Source organism: Myotis nattereri (genome assembly GCF_964212035.1).
Source record: "Myotis nattereri genome assembly, chromosome: 6".
Classification (NCBI taxonomy): Eukaryota; Metazoa; Chordata; class Mammalia; order Chiroptera; family Vespertilionidae; genus Myotis; species Myotis nattereri.
In genome coordinates, this window is record NC_138081.1 from 80,840,936 (window position 1) to 80,864,507 (window position 23,572).

Consider the following 23,572-nt stretch of genomic DNA (forward strand, 5'->3'; position numbering starts at 1 on the left):
GCACTGAAGTCATCAGGCTGGTGGAGAGCCTTAGAAGTGGAGAAAGCAACTAGCACTGAAGAGTATGATGAATAGAAGAAAATGCTTGAGGGGGAAAAACAGGGCAGCAAGGGTAGACAGTGGACATGCCTGACAATGTCGTTTCCCTTTGTTGCAGAACCTCTGACACGGCACTAGATAAGCATGTTTAGAATGCAATTCACTAGATAGAGTTGTAAGTTGCTTCCATTTATGATATGTATTCACTCATGTTTCCCATGTTTCTGACACTGTGCTAAATCTGAATTAGAGTTTCGTTAAATTAGAACTAGTAACATTGAACTACGCCATATATATCTCAAAATAAAGCTGTTACAAGTAATTTTTTTGGTCATTAATAATGTCTTCTTTTCCAAAATTCTATCCTTTAGAAAAGGCAGTGTGTGCCATTAAATCATTATAGGTTGTAGACTTGGAAGATGTGAATTCAACTGCCTTCTCTCCCTTACTTTTTACCTGTATAAAATGAAAATACACCTTCCTTCAGAAGACTGATATGAGAAATAATTGTAGGATGTTTGAGAAAGTATTGGATTTATCACAGGCAGTTAGTAAACAGAAACAAAATAATTTACATTGGTTTGATAATTCACATTGATTTGATAATTGCTCTGGTGTGTTTGCCAGTTCTCAATAATGTTATTTACAATCCACTGTCTTCTTCATTTAAACCACATGGTCCAGAATTAATTTTGTTTATTTCCCTTTTATATTCTCTAGACATATGCATATAGCCCTCATTTCCAACTAAATACAAGAATGACATTTTCAGATTTAATGAAAATATTTTATTTGACTATTAAAATCATCTAGCTAAGTTCTTCAAGTGCAAATTTTATTTTCTTTTCTTAATATGAACAGGGTATAAATAAATATTCTGAAAGAATCCTTCATTTACAAGGGTGAAATTTGTAGACCTGCTATTAATTTTGAAAGCTTCTGGTTAAATATAATCACTTGTCAAATTGCCATCTAGATAACATTTTGCAATGAATTTTTTTTCATTCCCATGACATTTGTCTTATTATGAACTACCACTCATTATCACTTCTTATTTGCTCCTTTATCAAAAATTGAAGAGATACCCTGTCTGTAGGAATTCATTGTAAAACAAAATTTAATTAATCCACATAACTTCTGTTTCCTACAAATGTGCTTCATCTTTTGTTCTAGATCTACAGGCTCTTTCTGAATTAGAAAATAGGTTAAACTCTGCAGTGATACTATCTGTAGTTCTGATGCAAAATGTCTGGAATAGGCAACGGACAAATCTATATGAGGTCATGTGGAAACCTTGATTTTGACCTTCCTGGTAATGAGAGATTCCTTCTACTCTCAAGTATTCACCCACTTATTCATCCATTTATCAAACATTTGTTAGGGCCATGAAGGTTAATGTGTCACCTTCTGGACTATGGCAGAAGTCCGTCGTTATTGTTCAGCAGTGGTTAAAAGCATAAACTTTGGAACCAGACGAATCTGTTTTGGCTCCACTAAAATACATGAAATTTATTCCAATTGTTAATGTTGCTTTGACTTACATGATTTTTTTTATGTACCGGAGGTAGCCAATTTTATTAATTATATAATAAATAGGATTACTCTTTATAACTTGTTAATTTTATTATGTTCCATCACATTATCTTTTTATCTTTGGATATTTTAAGAACATAAAGAGGTACAATTTCCCTCAGGTCACTTTACTATAATTTTTCATCTACTTCTATAGTCCTTTGTCATCTTAATATTGACATCTTTAAAGAGCCTGCTCTCTACGTCACCCTAAGGCCCAGCGCAGGCTCCTGAGGCCTGTGCAGAAGCAAGAGCAGCTGTGCAAGCAGCAGAGCTGGCATCCCTGTGCCCGGGCTCCTGCCAATAGGTTTCATGGGGTTGCTACACCCAGTCTTTCCGTGATTTTGTACGTCTAGCCCTCTTTCATGATGTTATTCCCGTGCTTCCCTTTCCCCAGTTACTGTCAAGAGTTTGGGACGTGTCCTATCTCTGACTGCCTCTTTTTTCCATCCATGGGGACCTCTCTGGTCACTTCATGGGACCTGTGTTTCTACAGAGGCATGTTCCTAAGAAACCCTGCCCTGACCCAAAAGTGCCAAATGACATCCTGTTCCCCATGGGCACAGAGCCTGCTAGGCCTCAATAGCTGTTTGACTGCAGCTGAATAAGCCCTTGCCCACACTGGAGGGTCCTAGTAGGAAGCCTGAGGAGAGGAGGGAAGGCGCGCTTGTCTGGTAGCAGGGTCTTCAAAGACTGAAGCTATCAGGAGAGAGGGGCGTCCTCTCTTCAGCAGTGGAACGAGAAACCTGAACGACCAGACGTCGGAGCTACATGTAGTTCCAAGCTCTGCAGCCTGACTGTGGGGCTGCAGGCCTGCTTGGTTTTGGCCAGCAAGGCACTCCTAAAGAAATTGAATTTGAGCACCTTTAAGCAAGACCAGTACCCTTAGGTTCCCAAAGCTCCCCTGTTTGCCATTACTTTGCCACTTTTCATTTTCACTACTAAAAAGAGTCAAACGTGTTTTTATTTCCTTGATTTTCTCTATTCACCCTCCAAAGGAGGACCTACCTCTCTGTATCAGGAATCAGCAATTTCTACAGGAGAAGATTGCTTTGTACCCAGACTGTGGTAGGCTCGAGGACCCCGGCTTGATTTCAACCATATGGTTCAAAATTATTTTGTTTTGTTTTTTAATCAATGGGGCAGTTCTTGTTTGTCTTTCACATGCCTGCCTATGGAAAGGATGATTCTGGCAAATGGTAGTATGAGGATTCAAAAGGAGGGTACCTTTAATAGTAAGAGAATGCTTTGGACAAAATTTAACCCCTGTATCATATTTTGGTTTAACATCACTGCATTCCTGTATTCCTGTTTACTCTCTTTTTAATCTAAAATAATAACATAGAAACTTAACAGGTTAGTAATTGTAAGTGTATTATATTCATTTTTAAAAATATGTTTTTTATTGATTCTTAGAGGGAGAAAAGGAGAGGATAGAGAGATAGAAAAATCAATGAGAGAGAAACATCCCCTACTGGGGACTGAGCCTGCAACCCAGACATGTGCCCTGACCAAGAATCAAACCAGTGACCTTTTGGTTTTTGGGTTGGTGCTCAACCACTGAGCAACATGGGCCAGGCCTACTGTATTATGTATGTTCATGACAGTAGAACCTTTATGATGTAATTGTCTGACTAAATGACCAAGTGTTTGGAGGATACAGTACAGTAGGAAATACTGATTAGCTGGATAGAAATTAATGTTTGGGATAATTTTGGCACTGTTTTATGTTGGACAGCACCACATGCCATGCAATCCACTGATTCAATATTCTTGGGCTTGGGGATTGATAGTTTTATTTCATGTATCTTCCATTTCAGAGACATGTTATCTGATCCTAAGTAACTAAATAATTTAACTTAATTTTGGCAAAGATAAAAATTAGGGATAAACTGAGAAGTAAATAAAATTGAAAAGTTACTTCACATGCGATAAGGTATATAATTGTAAATCGTAGTACTCTCAGACTTGTATTATACCATCCTCAACTTCATTTCTTCCCCTGTGCACATTGCAGGAGAATATCAACTGGCAACTTTATTAACAAAAATCTCTTGTCAATCTAAAAATTATTATTAATTCACCTAGTGGTATTAATTTATCATTGAACTCTTTTAATCATCAATTCGAACCAAGCCTCATATCCATCAACAAAACTATTTCTGTCTCCATAGACATTCAATCAGTGCAATGTAGCCTGGCTTCAAATCTGAAATGTGCACAAGGGCAAACTTTCTTTTAACAAATGTATATTCAAAAGTTAAAGAGCCAAACAAATTGCTCCTGGCAAGTCCAGACTCCCTCAAGGCAAGGGCAGCATAAAAATGGCAGAGAGCAGCGCTAAGTCATTCATGACTAAAGCTCACAAACTCACCGGATTTTACTGAATTGAACCACGTAACACATTAGAAATATGGAGGATATACTGCCCTCACAATTTTTATTCCTTCTAACTCCAGGCACTATAGAGAGAGAAATGACTAAATCTCTATTTTAATAGCGGCTGTCAAGAGTTTTGCTCTGCAGGGCCTATTTCAGCAGTTCCTGATGGTAATATATGGCATTTCCCTGATTAACAGCCATTTTATAACTTGTGTAATTGGCCACAAATCAGGGGAATGTCATAATGTAGCAAGAAAACATTCCCATCTTCGTCAGAGCCCTGGCTTGGATTTCTGGGGGAATTATTACTTGAGTAGTTTGTGGGTTTCATTACTTTAAATAATGTACTACCTGAAGTACAAAAATAGACATTTAAACTAATGAACATTTCTCCTAACCTGTTCTAGAATGCCTACTCTTAGATTTCTTTTTCTCATGGAAAAAAAAATCCCTAAAATTGAATTTCTTTTTTAATCTTTATAATACCAGTTTGTGGGGAAATAAAGGCAAGGGCAGGGCTGGGAGGAGGTTGAGGTGACTGAGGCATTAACCTCAGGTATGAAATGTAAAGGGGCACCAAAAAATTCTGTAATCAAGATATAACTATTTTAATACAATATTTTTAAAAAATCAAAATTAATAAAAATATCAATAATGAACAAAACATTAACATTTGAAATAAAAACAGGATCTGACCCTGTACTCACATCACTCACCTTGCTCACCTCACCCTAGTTCCAACTCCAGCAAGGGTATTGGATAGCAAATAGTGACCCCAAATTAATGCGATCAACTTAGTTTGTCCAATAGGAAACAGGTCTTGAATCTTTATAGTTATAAGGGCAATCTCCTGACCAGAATTACGTATATATGGAATCTTATTTCACCCGTGATACACAGTCCAAAGCACTTTACTATCAAAGTACCATCTATATAGCAGATAAAATGTGCCGTTCCATAGCAGCTTCTATTGGAGACGATGGACTATTAGTTGAAAGCATGACAAATATAAATGATTATTAAGCATTTTCTCTTTCTAAGGTTGGTAAAGCATTATTTAAAAATATGCTTATTTTCTGATTTGACAAGTAACTGCGATATTGTACCCTAGACATACAAAGTTAAAAAACAAATACTGTGTTTGTCCTCAAAAAGATGAAATTGAAGCCCATGGTTACAGTGGTTTGAAAGTCTATGAGAAAGGCAGGCACTGATAAGAGGCATGTAATTCAGATAGGGTGTCTGGTAGAGTCAGATGAAAAGAAAGAGGATGATGGGGCATTCCAGAGAGAAGGGTTAATGCTGTGAAACAAGGAGGCTTGAAATGGTAGCATGTTTTAGAAGGAGCATGGATATTTCCGGAAGGGTGGGAATCTGGATACAAACCAGGAAATAGCAAAGTGAGACTGAAGAGAGAAAGAGAAGGCAATTCAAATGAGAAACAAGAGATATTTGAAGGAAATAATAAATATCAGAGCTTAATTAGAGATCAGCTAAATTGACTAACATATTTTAAATGGAAAACAAATACTACATCAGTGTAGATATTTTATGCATTTTGATCCTTGAATTAGAAATACATAAAAATGTATTTAAAAGGTATACAAGCTTTTCAGAAATATGACCCACTAACAAACTTGGAAGTTTCACAAGGACATTTGTGCTATATCTGCCTGATTCATTCCTTTGAGATTATCCCTCTGAAGGCAGAAGAAAGTGGAGTTTTGTGTGGTTAACATTTTATCATACATTCATTTAAAAGTTACTAAACTTTAGATTTGGTGAAAGAATACTATAAAAATTAGGTTTAAAATGATGAACTATTACCCATTGCAAAATGAGAGTAAAGACAAAATATTGTAAAACTGGCAAGAAAGATTACTTACATTAAATCCAGGTCATAAAAATAATCATAAAAATCATGCTGGAACAATTGCACTTTTCCAATCACGTGATAAAATGTTTTACCAATTGCAACTACAATTGACCTGAAAATAAGAATAAAAAGGGGTCACTCACCTTTTACATCATTTGCTAGTTTCTTGGCTTCATTAAGAATCCCAAAGCTTTTCTGAAGAGAGCCTTTGGCACCGTCCTTTAATGAACCCTGAGGACCTGTGGCCTGTAGACAGAAAAGGACGTGTCACAGTACGAACCAGAGAATTACGGAGTAGAGGTATCTAGCAGGTTGTCGTTTTACAGGGTTTACTTTTAGGCAAGCATCCTGGGCTACAGATTTAGAATAATAAATTAGCAGCACATGTTGGTGATTAAAGTCAGTAGACCAGTGGGTGAAGGGAAGGCCTAGAAAAGAACCCTGTGGGTTCCCAAAACTGAAGGGACAAGTACAGAAAGTGGGGCTAGCGAGACTCCGGAGAGGACAGAGAGACACCAGGATACTATAATGTAATGGAAGTGAAGAGGTGAAGCGGCTGAAAGCATGAGACTGCAATGTTGCAAGGACATATCTGCTCAGTATCATCAAGGGCTGAAGAATAGGCAAGCAAATTAACATCTAACCAGCGGTTCTCAACCTGTGGGTCGCGACCCCTTCGGCAGTCGAACGACCCTTTCACAGGGCTCGCCTAAGACCATCCTGCATATCAGATATTTACATTACGACTCATAACAGTAGCAGCATTACAGTTATGAAGTAGAAACGAAAATAATTTTATGGTTGGGTCACAACATGAGGAACTGTATTTAAAGGGCCAGAAGGTTGAGAACCACTGATACACATCCACTGACGTTATCCCTGAGCACATTTGGAGTGAGGGGGGTGGGGGGCATTTCCTGTCCCTTAGGTGTTGAAATGAGGAAGAATACTGCTTCTTTTCTAAACGCATCTCAAAGCACTATGACAAAACAAAGTCTTCCAAATGACAGTCTCTGAACCACATCATCTCCTGGCAAAGGGTATTTATTAAGGCTTGGATTAAAGAGGTGACACAAAGATAATAGAATGGTATGGGAAAAGAATTGTTTAACTTGAATGTCTAGTTATCCATTTTAATAGTGTTTGCTCCTCAGTGATCATTACATAATACCTTATAGTGAGAGATAAATAAAATAAGATCTTGTTAAATTTTAAATTGGAAAAGTATTGCAGGGTGCAGGAAGAGCTAAACACTTACTGCTGAGGTTATTAATCTGAATGCAGGCTATCCCAGACATAGCAATCTTCAAAGACAATTGCAATGACTTAATAACTTTTCTTTATCAATCATATTATTTGAGCATTAAACTAGGAAAGATTACACAACTTTATACTGTTGTAATAAAATTTATTTTAAGGTGTTATACAAAAGCTTTCATCTAAATAATCTATTGTTTACAGAACAGCTTGATTATATAATGCTATGATATCTACAAATGAACATATGGGAAATATACACATAAATAAAAAGTGACATTGTGTGTGTATATCCCTTGGGAATTAGATAAAATAACATCACGTAAATGTCATTTATCTTGAAAAAAAAATGTAAGAGTGTCAATGTAAATGGCACAAATCCAGTGTACCTTATTTAAAGAAATAAGCCTCAATTACACATTCAGGTTCTATATTTGTTTCAAATTTACATGCCATTCTTACTTCCTTATTTACAAATTTTCTGAATCAAAACAGGTTAGAAAAAAAATAGTATAAAGATTCTCCTGTTGGCGCTTGAAAACAGCAGGAGTGACAGCTGATTATCCGTCTGATACTGAGGTGAGAGAAAACTAAGCAGAGAGAAGAATTTTTGAAAAGCTCAGGATTTTGCCGAAACCGGTTTGGTTCAGTGGATAGAGCGTTGGCCTGAGGACTGAGGGGTCCCAGGTTCGATTCCGGTCAAGGGCATGCACCTGGGTTGTGGGCACATCCCCAGTGGGAGATGTGCAGGAGGCAGCTGATCGATGTTTCTCTCTCATCGATGTTTCTAACTCTCTATCTCTCTCCCTTCCTCTCTGTAAAAAATCAATAAAATATATTAAAAAGAAAAGCTCAGGATTTGGAGTCAATTTGAATAGGGATGGAGTAGGTTTCCATAGATGCCAATACTATCATAGTAAAATAACTCATGTTGACATGATGATCCTGAGTCACCAAGGTCATGTGGGTCATTCATAATACAGATCAAACCAGAGAGAGAAAGATTTCCTTACAGACTTGACGTATGAATGCCTTTCTACAGAAACATAATTTAGCAAGCATTTAACATCCAAAATTTTAAAGCTAATCTCAGTTGTGCAAACTGAGGCATAGGGGGAAAGGAGGGAGAGCTGATTTGCTGTGCATTAGAAAATTAACAAAGTGAGGTGAGAAAGAAGAGAGGGAGAAGGGCCAGACAATCTAGAAAGAGGCTAAATTATGAACTGTGGAAATGTTGAAGGACTATGATGACTAATGTTCTTTCTTTCTCTTTTTTTGTATATTTTTCAACAAATTTATTGATGCATAAATAACCTTTGCATATTTACAACTTGATAAATTTTGACATAACATGAAACCATCACCACAATCAAGGTAAAGAACATTTCTATCAATTCTTTTTTTGTTGTTAATACTCACCCAAATATATTTTTCCACTGATTTTTTTTAGAGTGTGTGGGAGAGAGTGAGGGTGGGGGGAGAGAAAGAGTGGGAGAGGGAGAGGAAGAGGAAAAGAGAGAGAGAGAGAGAGAGAGAGAGAGAGAGAGAGAGAGAGAGAGAGATTGCTTCTTGCACCTGCCCCAACCAGGGCTGGGGATGGAACCTGCAAGCCGGGTATGTGCCCTTGACTGGGAATCAAACCCAATTCCCTTTGGTATATGGGCCGATGCCTTAACTGTTGAGACACACCAGCTAGGGCTCCATCAATTCTTTTTAATTTCTCCCTTCTACCACTTCTTGTCTTTCCTTAATCTCCACACAAACACTGATCTGTTTTCTATCACTATTAGTTAGCAATTTATAGTATTTTACATAAATGGCATCATCCAGTATGTACTCTGGCTTTTTTCGTGCAGTGTAATTCTTTTGACATTTACCCATGTTGTGTGTGCATCTGATTTATCCACATTGTGTGTGTGTGTGTGTGTGTGTGTGTGTGTGTGTGTGTGTGTGATCTCTTTGCTGGTAGGAAAGGAAAATGGGGAGTTGTTCAATGGGTATAGAATTTCAGTTTTGCAAGATGAAAGTATAGAAATCTGTTGCACAAAAATGTGCATATATTTAACACTACTGTATTGTACACTTAAAAATGGTTAGGATGGTAAATGTTATGTTGTGTCTGTACACCATTTTGGTTTTAATTTGTATTCTCCTTGTAACTAATAATGTGGAGCATATTTTCATGTGCTTATTTACCATCTTTTTTTGGTGAATTGTCTAAATCTTTTATCCAATTTTTTATTGGATCATTTGTTCTTATTGAATTTTGAAAGATCTTTATGCATGACCTGATACAAATCCTTTATCAGAAAGTACTTTGGAGAAAAAAATCCCTTAGTTTGTAGCTAATAAGTGGTTGGATTTGATCTAACATTGTCATGAATTTTTATATCTATGTCCATATGGAATATTGGTCTATAAATTTCCTTTTTTTGTAGTATTTTTGTCTGGTTTGTATCAGAGTAACTGGCCTCACAGAATGAGGAGAGACATTTTTCTCCTCTTCAATTCTCTGAAGAAATTATTATTTCTTTCTTAAATGTTTATTGGAATTTAATAGTGAAGTAATTTGGACCTGAGTGTGTGTGTGTGTGTGTGTGTGTGTGTGTGTGTGTAAAGGTTTTTAAGTAGAAATTAAGTTCTCTAAGGAATACATGGCTATTTGAGTTATTTATTTCTGAGTGAGTTTGTGCTTTCCAAAGAATTTGTCCATTTCATTCAAATTGTTGTATTCTTGGCATCAAATTGTTTATAATATTCTCATTAACCTTTACTGTCTGCAGAAGCTGTAGTGATTTCACACCTCTTATTCCTGATACTGGATATTGCTGATTTTCCTGAATTTTTCTGATTAGTCTGACAGGATGATTATCAACTTATTGATCTCCCACCGGACCTTTGTCCCCTCATCCAACAACATGGCTGAGCTCTGACTGAAGTCCATCTGCTGACAGCTGTTCCTGCTGCTAAGTTCCTAGCTTCTTGCATTTATGAATATCGCCTGCCTTTGCTTCCAGGCATCTTGTCTTTCTTGCTTTTCAAGAAGCCAGTGTTTTCTTCTGGAATCCTTATTCAATTATGGGACAGTAGCAACAAGGTCAGGAAAGACAGGGAGGCAGGGAATTTTGATGTGTGGATGGAAGACAAGTATTTCAGTTGCAAAGGATTGTGGAGTTTATAAAGGGCAGGGGTAGTAGAGCTTAGGCTGTTAGGTAGATTAGAGTCAATTTCAGAACAGTTTAAATGTCAGACTAAGGAAACTGGACAATAAGCAATGTTGAGCCAGTGAAAGTTTCTGAGTAGGTGTGTACCATCAGAGTTAGTCCAGGATGATGAATTGCACAGCTGTGTGGGAGGAAAGGATAGATCAGTTGGCTATTTTAACAGTATAGGCCAGCGATTTTCAACCAGTGTGCCATGGGACCCTGGTGTCCTGCAAGAATTTTTAAATCATGCAACACCTGAATATTTAGTCAGGGTCACTGACCAGTTTAGATCGTCAAATAAAAAAAATGACAATAGTGGACACAACAATAGGCATCTGGTGTGAATTAATCATACTTATTTTTTTGTCAGGTTGGCAAAAAATATAGTGTTTGGTGTGCCAGTAGTTTATGTGTGACATGAGATAAAAAAGGTTGAAAAACACTGGCATAGGACAGAAAAAGGAGTTGTAACCTCAGGCAAGCACAGTGGAAGTAAGATGTTTGGGTTCAAGAGATGTGGAGGAATAAGACAGGTTTCAATGTTTCGAGAAGCATGTCAAAATATTAAAGAGCTAATGGCATTCAGCCATCAATCCAGGTTTAAAAGACAAGCCTTTCGTATGATCACAGAATGGAGAACACTAACATGTTATGGATGAACAGAACAGTTTCAACTCATTGGAATTTGGAGAGCTCTTTTCCAACAATGCTTAGTAAGGCACTGAAGCACATCAACAATATCAGAAGAGGTGATGAAGCAGCATTTTCCAAGCTAATTATACTTCATACATATTCATAAGCATCACATCTGAGTTTCTGACTGCGTCTATAATGTATGTGAAATATTAATGAGGCTTTAGAGTTGCATAGCACTGTTTCTTTTTTTAGAGATTGTATTTTGTAAGTTCTCTCTGTGTGTATATATGCAATATATACATTATACACATATATAAATTGGATAAAAACTTTCATTATGTCACACATAATAGAATATGATTATATGTAGGTTGTTGTATGTTTTTATTAGTTAATAATACTTTATAAAAAATGTGAGATAATGTAAGATCATTAGAGAAGGAAATATACAGGGAAACATGTCTATAAAGATTTAACAGAGGGCTCGGCACATAACTGGCTTTTGATACATCTTAGTTTTGCTCTTCCTACTGTTTCCTAAATATTTATAGCAACTCCTGTTAAATCATCATGTCATTGATTAACAGATGAATGAATTTATTAATTTACCCAACAAAATTATACAGCTGCCTCAAGCACCAGAGTGAGCACTGATTATTCAGAGATACAAAGATTCTGCCTGTCCTAATGGTACTATAGTGGAATGAATAGATAAACAAAACGTCCTTTATAAAGAGAATGATTACTGCCAAATGGAGCATGAAAACATCTAAGTGTTTTGTTTTCAGAGGGGGCTCCATTAGGGGCATAAGGTGTGAAGAAAAGACCTGAAGTTAAGTTTATCAGGTTGGTAAACCTGCACCCCAGTGATTTGTTATTTAAATAAGTAATTTAAAAATTTATCGTTTATATTACTGTCTATATTGTATTTTATTATTTTTAAATTGAGCTAAATTTTCTAAATTTATTGAAAGAGTTGGCCCTAAGGAGAAATTCAGAATGTTTCTTTTTTAAAAACATGTTTATGTTTTAATTGATTCCAGAGAGAGAGAGAGAGAGAGAGAGAGAGAGAGAGAGAGAGAGAAGACACTGTTTGCCTCACACATGTGCCTCGACTGAGAATTAAACCCTCAACCTAGGTATGTGCTCTGACCAGAAATCAAACTTATGACCTTTTGGTGTATGGGATGATGCTCCAACCAACTTAGCCCCACACCGGCCAGGGCCAGAATATTTCTGTTTTTGATTCTGCTTTATAAACAAAGTTGTAACTAAAAATTCAACAGCATGGTTTATGACCTATTCCATTATCAAATAATTTATTTTACAGGATAAGTCTTATACATTTCCAAAGGGATAATATGCTGAGATAATATATTACTTATATGATTTTAAATTTAAAATATTTTTTAATAAAGAAAACTGTTCAAAATGTGCATGGGTATATGTAAGGGTTGGCTATTAGCTGCAATATGTTTATGTATCATATATATCAAATAAATTTATATTTGGTATGTTAGACTGTTGATAAAAATCAGAGAGAACTTACTTTCTTACTATAATAAAATAAATTCTCAGAAGAAATGGTGAAATGTAGATTATGTACATTTTAAGAATGTTTGAGAGTATAAAAATGTGCATGTGATTTTAATGATAGATTAAGCTATTAAACAGTTATATAATTATTGCCCTTTGCATAAGAAAAGTATGGACAGATAAACAACATTATAAAAATGTTTATTTGTGATTGGTGGGATTATTCACATTTTATATTTTCTCCCTCTTGCTATCTGTATTTCCTATTTTCGTCTAATGGACATGAACTGCCTTTGTAATAATTAAAAATGGTCACACAATTTAAAATATGAAAATCACTATGTATTGATTTTAAATGTATTTTACTATAACCTATGTTTTAAAAGTACTACAGGATAGTAAAATAAAATAGTGATTAAAAAATGAGTAAAGAAACAAGCCAGTTTTTTTTATTATAAACAGGTTAAAAAATACCCTTTAATTGTATTAAAAATATAATTTAATGCAGGTTGTTTGAAGCATCTGTCTTCATCTGATAGCATTAACACACTTTGATATAATAAAAAAAAATTACCCCAATTTATTATCATTAAAAAAAGTGATGGCTTTGGTCTGAAATCTGCTGAAAGGCTGTATTAGTGCTGGCCTTGCACAGTAAGTCCTAACATGGAAGAAAGATTAGATGAGTCTCCAGAAGACTGGAAGCCAATTAGCACACAAAGGAGACTCAGGGATGGAACAGGAAATCCTCAAAATCATGAATATTTAGAATCAGGGACTGAATATTCAGAAGGATGAGAACACCAAGAAAGACAATCAAAAGAGGGTTTAAAAATATGTCACTAAGGGAGAACAGGTTTCACCCACGGCTGTGTGACAGCCATTGCTCCAGCACACATGGGGCCACCGGCTTGCTGCCAAGAGGCAGGGAACAGATAAGCTGTTGTGGGCAGGATGGGTGGACCTTACAAGGATTCTTGATTTTGAGTCAAGGCAACAGAGAAGTATCTACTGAGTTAGAGAACGTCCTCAGAGGTCATAGGTTTTCCTTCCAGTTAATATCCAAAATCAAACTCAACATGGCAATTTCATCTCCTAATTTTTCCACCACAGGTGGAAAACCTAACAGCAGAGCAGGCCTGAGAGCACTACTGCCATGAATAACAGTTCAAACTTATGTTGCGTTATAGCAGCATCCAAAAGAGTTTCTGAGTTCTGAGTAATGATACAAACTCTTTGATTTTTAATAGTTGTTGCCCTGAATTTTTAGTATGTCAAATGCTGGATCAGAAATAGAAGTTTGCTTCTCTGTTTCCAAAAGATTTTTTAAAAAATTGACTCAAATGAATGTATCCTATACAAAGAAAATCACTAAAATTAGGGTGGCTTAATGAGCACTACTTTTACACACAGGTTCAATATTTTTTCTGGGTTACTTAGATCCTTACATTTTTACATTTGCTATTGTGTGAAATATTCAGTTTATAGGTAAGTTGCTGAATTGCTGATGAAGAAGAAGAAGAAATGCTCACTAGTTTTCTTAGCAAATTCAATTATGTCAGTTATGGGTTTATGTCATTTTTTCCCATTAGTACTACACTGGTATAAAATTTAAATTCCAATGTTTAGAAATATTAATAAAAAATCAAAATTACAGTTTGAATGACTTCTAAGTAGTGGATGACAGAATGAAATAGAAGGTATACAAGTTTACAATTTGACTGACTATATTTTATTGGGCCTTTTGAATGCAATATGTACTCTGCTAATATTTGCCCAGTTTTTTATGTAGGAAATAAAAACTCAAAAATGATCTTGCAAGTATTCTTTATGTATTTTGGTTCATCCAATTACACAAAGCAAATATTAAGTAAGACAGGCTGAGAGAATACATTACCATATTTCTAGTCAAACACGCATTAGAAATGCCTTAATGTTTAATCACACTTTTGCAAGATTTACATTGTTTAACTATATGATTTGCTAACTAATATTAGTGGTGTCAAAAGAATCTTGCTACAATAAGGACTCAAAGACTAATAAGAAAAAAATTATTAGGAATGATGTTAGTAATATTAAAGAAGTGAATAGTAATAGGAAGGAAAAGAACATTTCCTATAAAGCAAAAAATGAGTTATGCAGGTAAAAGTTGGAAAGAATTATTTTTATTAGCCTGACAAATAACAAACATAAATTATTATTGCAGGTTGACTGTAGGTTAAAATTCTGTTCATCTCTGATTGCCCTGTGGGTTGTGTTTCATAATGCTATTTATACATCACGTATATTAACTATGTGAGTAAAAATTCTAAAGAGAAATAGAAAATGTGGGTATGGAATAATATCTCATATTTACCAATAAGTAGTTCATAAGCATCTTTTATTAGCACCCTCACTGTGTCAATGATAAGAGGAAGATATCATCTGAGGTCATTGGCGATTGAATATTAAATTAGGTGAAAAAATTAAGTTCGAAGTTTGGGAGACTATATTATAGGAATCAAGCTAAGGAAGGGATCAAAATAGACTATGTACTTATTTGAAGACACAGCTTCTAATTCCCAAATTCTGACCTGCTATCTGCTCTCTCAAATTTTATTTCAGAAATTCCAGCATACCACTAGAACTTAATTCTTATCAATTAAAAAAGGAATCCTACATGACATCCATATTCAAACAAATGTACAGGCATTACCTCAAACTAACTAGAGAAAATAATTTTATTTTTCCTTTGAAATGTCCTTCTGTATTTCCTACCTTTTGTGGAAATACACATGTCTTTTCAGTTCTGAAAATGTGGAGCATGCTGCCGTTCTAGATCCCAGCATTAGTGTTCGGAGATGGCAAGGGTTATCTACATTTAGTGATCAGCTGCTATATACCACGTGTTACCTCTATGAACATCATTGACTGAAATTTTGATGTATTGAGAGGAATTTATGTGAAACTAAAGAGTAAACACTGTTCCTGCACATTTAAACTCATCATATGCTTCCAAAAAAATGCTTTATTAAAATCCTAAAATAGTAGTTCCACAGCTTACCACATAGCGTATTTACAAAATGTTGCTACATGTAAAAGATAAAGATTTGCCACTATTGAAGATACTCAGATAATGTGTTAAATATACTTGGAAACCCAAGTTTATTTTGAGCAATAATAGCAGCCAAGGGCTGCTTTGAAGGCAAAGGTTTCAATGGATAAAAACAGTGTAAAGAGTTTAGAACCATATGATGTGATGTGTTTGGCAACAGATGCACTTTGTAGTCAAACTTCACATATAACATACTTGTGTGCGACTATAAGCAATGTGCTAATTTTCAAAGCACTTTCTTGCTGATGGCGTTTGGAAAAATAGTGATAAATTTTGCTGCTCAACATCTTATGTTTGACTGTTTTTCTCCTGTGACTTGGGTGGCACAGACCTCCTTGGCAGACCTTTATCAGTAGCAAGTGGTGGGTGGCAGAAGAGTTCTGCTGTGATTACAGTCCACTGAGAGTTTGTTTTGAGTAAAATTAAAAGGAGCCTGCCTTTGACAATAATTCAAAACAAAGATTCTATTTTACTAGGATTTTCCAGAATGCCTTTAAATTAGAGTAATTTAGGTACTTATTCAAACACTTGCACCTCCATTCTCAGTGCATAATTCTATTTGTTTCTTACCAGTTTTGTAGCTTCATGTGCAAGGCCTTTGGCTTCTTTAGCAATTTTGTCAGCCTCATCAATATAGTCCTTAATATTGCTGTAGGCTTTGAAGGCTGCGGTGGCGTTGAAGGAGATGCTTTTAGCTTCATCAAGGATTCTGTTGGGATTACCCAATAAAAGAATGTTTGATAGTCAAATGAAGAACATCTTACTTATAAAACATATGGCTTCCAAATAACCATGGCCAATATAATCATGATAATTCCAATCATAGTGGCCTATCTATTACTGCATTATGGTATAGTTTTCAATTTAAACTCATCTTCCTAAATAATTCAGCTATGAAATAGTATGAACATATTATTAAATACCCACAGCATCCCCCACAGCTTCTGTAACCATGTGCACCAGGCAAGTATGTGCAGTGAGATGACGCTTTCATCATTTGTGAAGCACGCTACACATTTCAGAGCACTTGTACCACATTCCTGGAATGAATTTCACAAAATCCCTCTAGGGTAGGTATATTTCCCAGGTGAAAATAAATGAATCCCAGAAAGTTAAATAACTTGTTTCAGGTCCCATGTCCAACATGGTGGCTCCAAGTCCTTGCCAATTAAGGACTTGGGATCAGCATCTGCAGACTTCTGGCTTACTGTTCCATCTACTGCCCTTCATGCTAAATTGGCAAAAGTTTGTTATAAAATGAACTGTGCATGAGCCGTGCCCTGGGTCTTCAAACATTTATATTTTCCTTTGAATCAATGAGTATTACATATTGGAACAGAATTTTACATGTCTTATATTAAATACAGATTTGTTTTGGAAAATGATTCTTGGGGCTGAAGCACCTATGTAATTGTAGGGAGGCATCCTAGTGTTACCTAGAATGCTGTCCATAAGTCAAACACACCTCACCATCTGCCCCTCCCTCCTTTGACCCTTATGAGAATCCCAGGTATAGTGAGCTGTTATTTCACAGAGGAATGCATAGTGCCTCCCTGGAGTCTGAAAAGAAAAAAGACTTCAGTCGCTATGTATGGCCCCCATTTTCAAAAGCCACCTGATTAGCAATGCATAGTTTGGATTCCAGTAAAAATATAAAACTGAAATTTGAAGCAGAATGTGTATTTATACATTATTATTTAAAATGCTAATAAGGCAGCTGCTGTGCTCTCCAATAAAGTACAAAACCCAGTTTTTCTAAGTGTAGCCTCGGGCTATGCTCACTCCCTACCAAGCCATATTTGAATATACTTTTAACTTGGACTTTTGATGTGACTCCAGTAGAGCGCCCAGACCATCCTAATTAGGCTCTTCCACAGAAAGGCCATGTAGCTCGTATGTTCATAATTACAGAAATCAAGATTTGAAAGAGACTGTCTACCATTTTTGTTAGTCAAAACTTTTGGGCAAGTGTCAAGTTACATAGACATTTCCAACAACAGATGACATACCCATCAAGGACAGCAGATGAGGCATTCAGCTGAGCTGCATGGTTCTCAGCCTGGTACACCCTCTCGGCAAGCTTCCTGTCTTTCATTTCTCGGGAGAGGTCATCTATTTTATCTTTCAGCTCTTCAGACATGGGTGGTAATTTAGTTTGAATGTCTGTAACATACTGTTATGTAGAGAAAAGAGGGTGTTTTAAGTAAGTGAATCCAAGCCTTCACTCATTTACTAATTACTCTCTGAGATATAATTATGCATCCTTCGTTTTTTATGAAACTTCAAATTTACTAACATAGCAAAAAGAAAATGGAGGATAAAAGCTGTTATTTAATGAAAGAGATAGGAAATATAGGAAGCCAATTTACACCAAGAAGAACCAAACTATCTTTTTTAAAAATTGTTACTTCACAGGTATAAATGCACAAATGATCCTCATTAGGATCTTTTAGACCATTTATGTTTATATCACCATATATCACAATGTCCACTGCATTAGATAGTATGTTAAAAGTCTGTTTGTAGATTTAAATTTCTCTTTTAACTAACTTTACATGAATATTGAAGCAGATTGTAAGTGTTGCCCTAGCAACAAGCAATGTCCTTCAGTGTGAAAGAAAATTCAAGCTTGTGGGAGTAGCTGATTACGCTCACACAGATATTACTATCTATTGGAAGAACAATATGAAGTTCTAATTGTTGCCAATAGGTGGGCACAGTCACAATAGAAAAATGCAAAAAGAATATTACACCCACAAGAAAAAAACGTTAGCATTTGCTTATATTACAGAGACTTCTCACTGATTCCCATCTGTGAAAGCCTATGTCATTACCATCTTTCTTTTTATTTTGGGTTTAATCAAGTACTCACGTCTATGACTGAGTTGATTTCATCTGCAAGACGATTGGCTTCCTCAAGTATGTCATTGCCTTCTTTTAAAGTGTTCTCAGTTTGTCGTTTTCCACTTTCAATAGCTTCTTTCTTTTCCTGTAAGACAGCATGAACACACCATCCAAATGCTTTTAGGTAAAACCCTATCCAGCCCCATATTCTCGACTTCCCTGAGCTGTCTGAACAAAGGCATTGCAAATAAGGTATGCCATGTTGACAATGAGGCTGGATGAGAGTAATATGAACTACTCAGCCAATCCTCCAAGAGTTATTTTATTTAAATGCCTGTAAGGTACTTCATTACATTGTGAGAAAGTCATCCGAGAGAGGAAAAGTTATGTGATGGTAGCTGAGGAATTAAAAACGATTTTTAAAGCAAGATGAACATCCATTTTTTAAAATATATTTTTTATTGATTTCAGAAAGGAAGGGAGAGGGAGAGAGAGATAGAAACAACAATGATGAAAGAGAATCATCAATCCGCTGCCTCCTGCACAACCCCCACTGCGGATTGAGCTTGCAACCTGGCATGTGCCCTGACTGGGAATTGAACCGTGACCTCCTGGTTCACAGGTTGAAGCTCAATCACTGAACCATGCCGAACATCATTTTTTAACTAAAATGTAAGTGCTAAATATGTATTACTGAACATGTGGTAGTACCATAAATTACCTTGAAACTAGATGTTGAATTCCAGAATCTATGTGCCAATGAGTATTTTGTGAGCATATACATAAGCAGATTTATTCTATGGGAGGTCTTCAAAAATGAAAAGAAATTGAATTTTTAAGGGAATTTAGGGGAAGTACTTTTTTAAAAAAGAGAAACTAACACATGGAAGACTAAACTTAATGGAAACTCTAAGAAGAGAGCAGATTCTAAATTTCCTTTGAAACTGATAGCTTGTCTCAGCACTACATGAAACTCATTGAGAGTAAAATCACTGAGAGAGAAATAGTGCTATTTCTTTATTTGGAGCGTAACTTTGCCTGTTTTTTTTTTTTTTCTATTTTACTTCTGACTCCTATGTATTCTTCCAATCACCTTTTTACATGTGGATTTAGCTGCATCAATTATAATTTTAAGCCTCCGCCATTTATGTTCTTTTACATTAATAATAATGTTACTTTATATATTCATTTTGACCTTAATAATGTGTCAGGTAGTTTATAAGCTTTTCTCACTTAATTCTACACTAACTCCATAGGTCCTGTGTATATCACCTTTTTAAAAAATAGGAATAAATAAGAAAAAACAAAAACTCATGCACAGATAAAAATGTGGTGGCTACCAGAAGGAAAGGGAAGTGGGGAGTAGTATAGGGGATCAAATATATGGTGATGGATGAATATTTAACTTTGGGTGGTAAACACAATGCAATATACAGATGATGTGTCATAGAATTGTACACTTGAAACATAGAATTTTATTAACCAATGTCACCCCAATAAATTTAATAATAAAAAGTAAAGAAAAAAAAAGAATAGAAAATTGAACAAGTTATGTGACTTTCCCAAGGTCACACAGTTAGTACAATGCAGTTAAGATCCGAACCCTGGTCTATATAACGATACAGCCTGGGTCTTGAGCTGTGAAAGCACTGACTCTCTAATTATAGAAACGACATTTCTTATTTGCACTGGGAAAGCACTAATTACACACCCTTCTTTCCCTGACTTTTCACCAACCACTTCAGTGTGTTGCCAGGTACATATACCTCGTTCCTGCCTCTGAGCTTTTACACTTACAGTTCCCTTAACCCTGTGCCCTTCCTCAGTTCGTTGTCTTGCTTCTTCCTTCATTTTCTGCTGATGGTCACTTCCCTGATCACCTACCTAAAATAGCGCTCATCTTTATCTCAATTATTTTCTTTATACTGGAGGACAGTTATTGAGGCTACAGCCTGCTTTCGCTGGGATCCAAGCCCTGCCCACTGTCACAAGGTATGAAACCTGGGCAAGTAATATAGCTTCATGTGAAATGTGTTGTCTCTGGCTACTCAAACTGTGGCCCATTGAAGCATTAGCATCACCCAGAAGCATGTTAGAAATGTACAATCTCAATGCCTTTTGGGAACTACCAACTCAGAATTTGCATTTAATAAGAACTCCAGGTGATATACACTGTAAAATTTGAGAACTAGCTTAGAACACTACCTGGAATATAGAAAACATGATGTAATTATTGACTATTATATTACCTTATTTTGTTCTTCTTCTTAGCACCCATTTATCTGAGTTATATTCTATTGGATGGCCACAAACCAACCAAATGTAGATAATATTATTTTATTTTTTAATAGATTAAACCATCTTAATTGTGCATGTTATTTAATGAAAATCAGCAACACCAGTTCATCACAATATTCATATAGAGGGACCAGTGGAAACCACAGCCTGCTGAACTATTCGTAGCTGATGGAGGATAACACATTGAATGCATCATGTAATGTCACTAAACATATCACTTATTATTATATTAGCCTGTGCTCCAGAGTTTATGACCATTTTATATGCTACTCATTTATTGCTTTAGTGACTATCTTCCTCACTAGAATAGAAATTCCATAAAAACAGTCTTATATATCATTGTATTTCCAATACCTAAAAAAGTTTCCTCAATAAATATGTTTGAATGAATAAATGAAATTAGAGTCCATTCCTGAAACTTGAACGGTGACAGTTGGCTCATCAGTTACTCCCATCACTGGCTAAAACAGAGGAAGTTTCGATATTTCATTCCCTCTTCAGAGACAATAAATATAGGGGTAGTCCTGATGCTCCTGATAATGTCATATTTTATCTTCCAAGGGTGTGACATTCTTTTACTTAACTATAGCCCTTAGCTTTTGCATGCACTGATTTAAAATTATATCATGTACAGACATTCAAGAATTTTTTTCAACATGGCTTGTTTAATGAATCAAGGTACTTTACAATGCTGCACCAGTGGGAGAATATTTCCATATGTACATTAGGAAGAGCTGCACACATTTTGGTTTCAATTAAGTAGTGAGTTAGAATCTCCGTAAAAGCTCCATTTGAGTCACTTTAGGGAATCAACTGTTATGCAAGATCAGAATGTGTTCTTTATAATACTAAAGCAGAAGTAATGAGCTGGAGATTCAGGAGATTTCAGAGGTGGCTAACTTTCAGATTAGACACTGATAGAATCTAGTTTTAAGCCAAGGGAAAAAAATAGATATTTGGAGGATCTAAATATTAATAAAAGTATACATATGACTTTTTAATAATTTTTGTTTATTTGTTTCATTGTTAATTTTCACCTGAAGATACTTCTTTTCATTGATTTTTTTAGAGATAATGGAAAGGAGGGAAGGTGTGAGAGAGAGAGGAAGAGAGAGGGGAGAGAGAGAGAGAGAGAGAGAGAGAGAGAGAGAGAGAGAGAGAGAGAGAGAAACATTGATATGAGAGACACATTAATTGGTTGCCTCCCACATGCCCTGACTGGGGCCAGGGAATGAACCTGCAACCCAGGTACATGCCTTTGTGGGAGTTGAACCCACAACACTTTGGTGTGTAGGCTGACACTCTACCACTGAGCAACACCGACTATGACAACATATGACTTTTTTGTGTGTTTGTTTCATGGCACTTTATTTATTCATTGAAAAAAAATTATGGTAGACACTGTTGTAGGCCAAGGGAATAGACTAGAGAAGAAGATGCACTTCTCATGGCTTATCTGGAAGAGGGAGAAAATAAATGAGAGAATAAATGTATATTTTGAAGCAATGATGAGTGATATGAAAGTAAATAAAGAGAGGGAAGTAATAGAGAATGATGTAGGATATAAAATTCCCAAGATAGAAAGCTTCGAGTGGTTAAGGAACAAAAAGGAGGCCCATGTATACAGAATTATTCTCCAAAAGTATGCCATAGGGATAACTGAGTGATTCTGTTTGAATACTAAAGTTGATTATAGTTCTACTTTTAACTGCTAATTGGATCTTAATTCATTCCAGAGCTCAATAAATTAAACACCTTTTGTATGTGTCATGTGTGTGTGCAAGAGAGGGATGATGCATGTTTGGGTTGGATTAAAAGCCAGCAAAAGCTGTCTTTCAGTCAATCCTTTATCTAGCAACTCACTATTTATTTTCTTTGCAATCCTTCCTTTAGGATAAAGGTAATAAGGACATGCTCCTTTGTTTAATTGAATTGCTCACTTTCTCTTTGCCCATTGGCACAAAGTCCCTCTGCCTTCTCTCCATTGCTGGAAATGCCTTTCTAAACTGATGGCTTCTAGAAGGTTGCATTCAAAGCCTTCTATGATCTGCCTCCAATTACTGTTTCCAGAACCATCGTCTCCTACAGACTTTTATGTAGCCTATGACTGAGTTTTACTGCTCTATCTCACATTTCCTAAGATCATCTTACACTTTCAGAGCCCTGTGTTTGGGCCCAAGCTGCTCCATCATTTCTATCAACTTCTCTCAATTTCTGCTATGATGACATCATTTCTGTGATTCTTCTAGCCCCCATTAATCATAGCAGTACATGTAGTGAAAGGTTAACAAGCCTGAATTTCTAGGAGACTGTACATTTTATGAAGTCAGGAGTCATTCCTGTGCAACCTCAGTCACCCTGGTTACATCACATGGTAGATGTCTGACAGACTTTAAATACTGCCCTAGCCCATTTTCCCAGCCTTATACTACACTATTTTTTCAATACAAAACCGATTCTCTAGTTTATATGAGCCATTCACAAATCCCAGAACTGTAATTTTAATCCATGACTCCACTATTTCAGTTATCCACTAACTTTCAAGACAAAAAAAACACACAAAAAAACTCCTTGGCTTAGTCTTAGAATGAAATTCTCTTTCAACTCAAGGTCTGGCTCTATCTTTGCTGACTTTCTATCCCCTCACTGGTTCACATGCAGTTTTCATTCCAACCCTATCCAACCACTGAATTTTCCCAAAATGTTTTATCTTTTTTTTTTCCTGAGCTTTGGCATTGTTTCCCCCTATTTCTGGAATGTTCTTTGCCTTCTATTTTGATTAGCTAGTGCCTACCCTTCAGGACTTAACACGCATGTCAGGTCCTCTGTGTT

At 36.0% G+C, this 23,572-nt stretch overlaps 1 protein-coding gene across 2 annotated transcripts in view; it reads right to left on the reverse strand.

Moving 5' to 3' along the window:
• The window catches only part of LAMA2 (laminin subunit alpha 2), a 478,805-nt gene that overhangs the window by 76,897 nt on the left and 378,336 nt on the right, over positions 1-23,572 (reverse strand). For both annotated transcript variants that reach the window (XM_081094172.1, XM_081094171.1), the window contains 4 exons: positions 18,471-18,587; positions 17,608-17,771; positions 16,169-16,307; positions 6,013-6,115 (listed from right to left, as the gene is read on the reverse strand). In XM_081094172.1, coding sequence (XP_080950298.1) covers positions 6,013-6,115; positions 16,169-16,307; positions 17,608-17,771; positions 18,471-18,587 — 523 coding nt within the window. The remainder of the gene's footprint in view (positions 1-6,012; positions 6,116-16,168; positions 16,308-17,607; positions 17,772-18,470; positions 18,588-23,572) is intronic.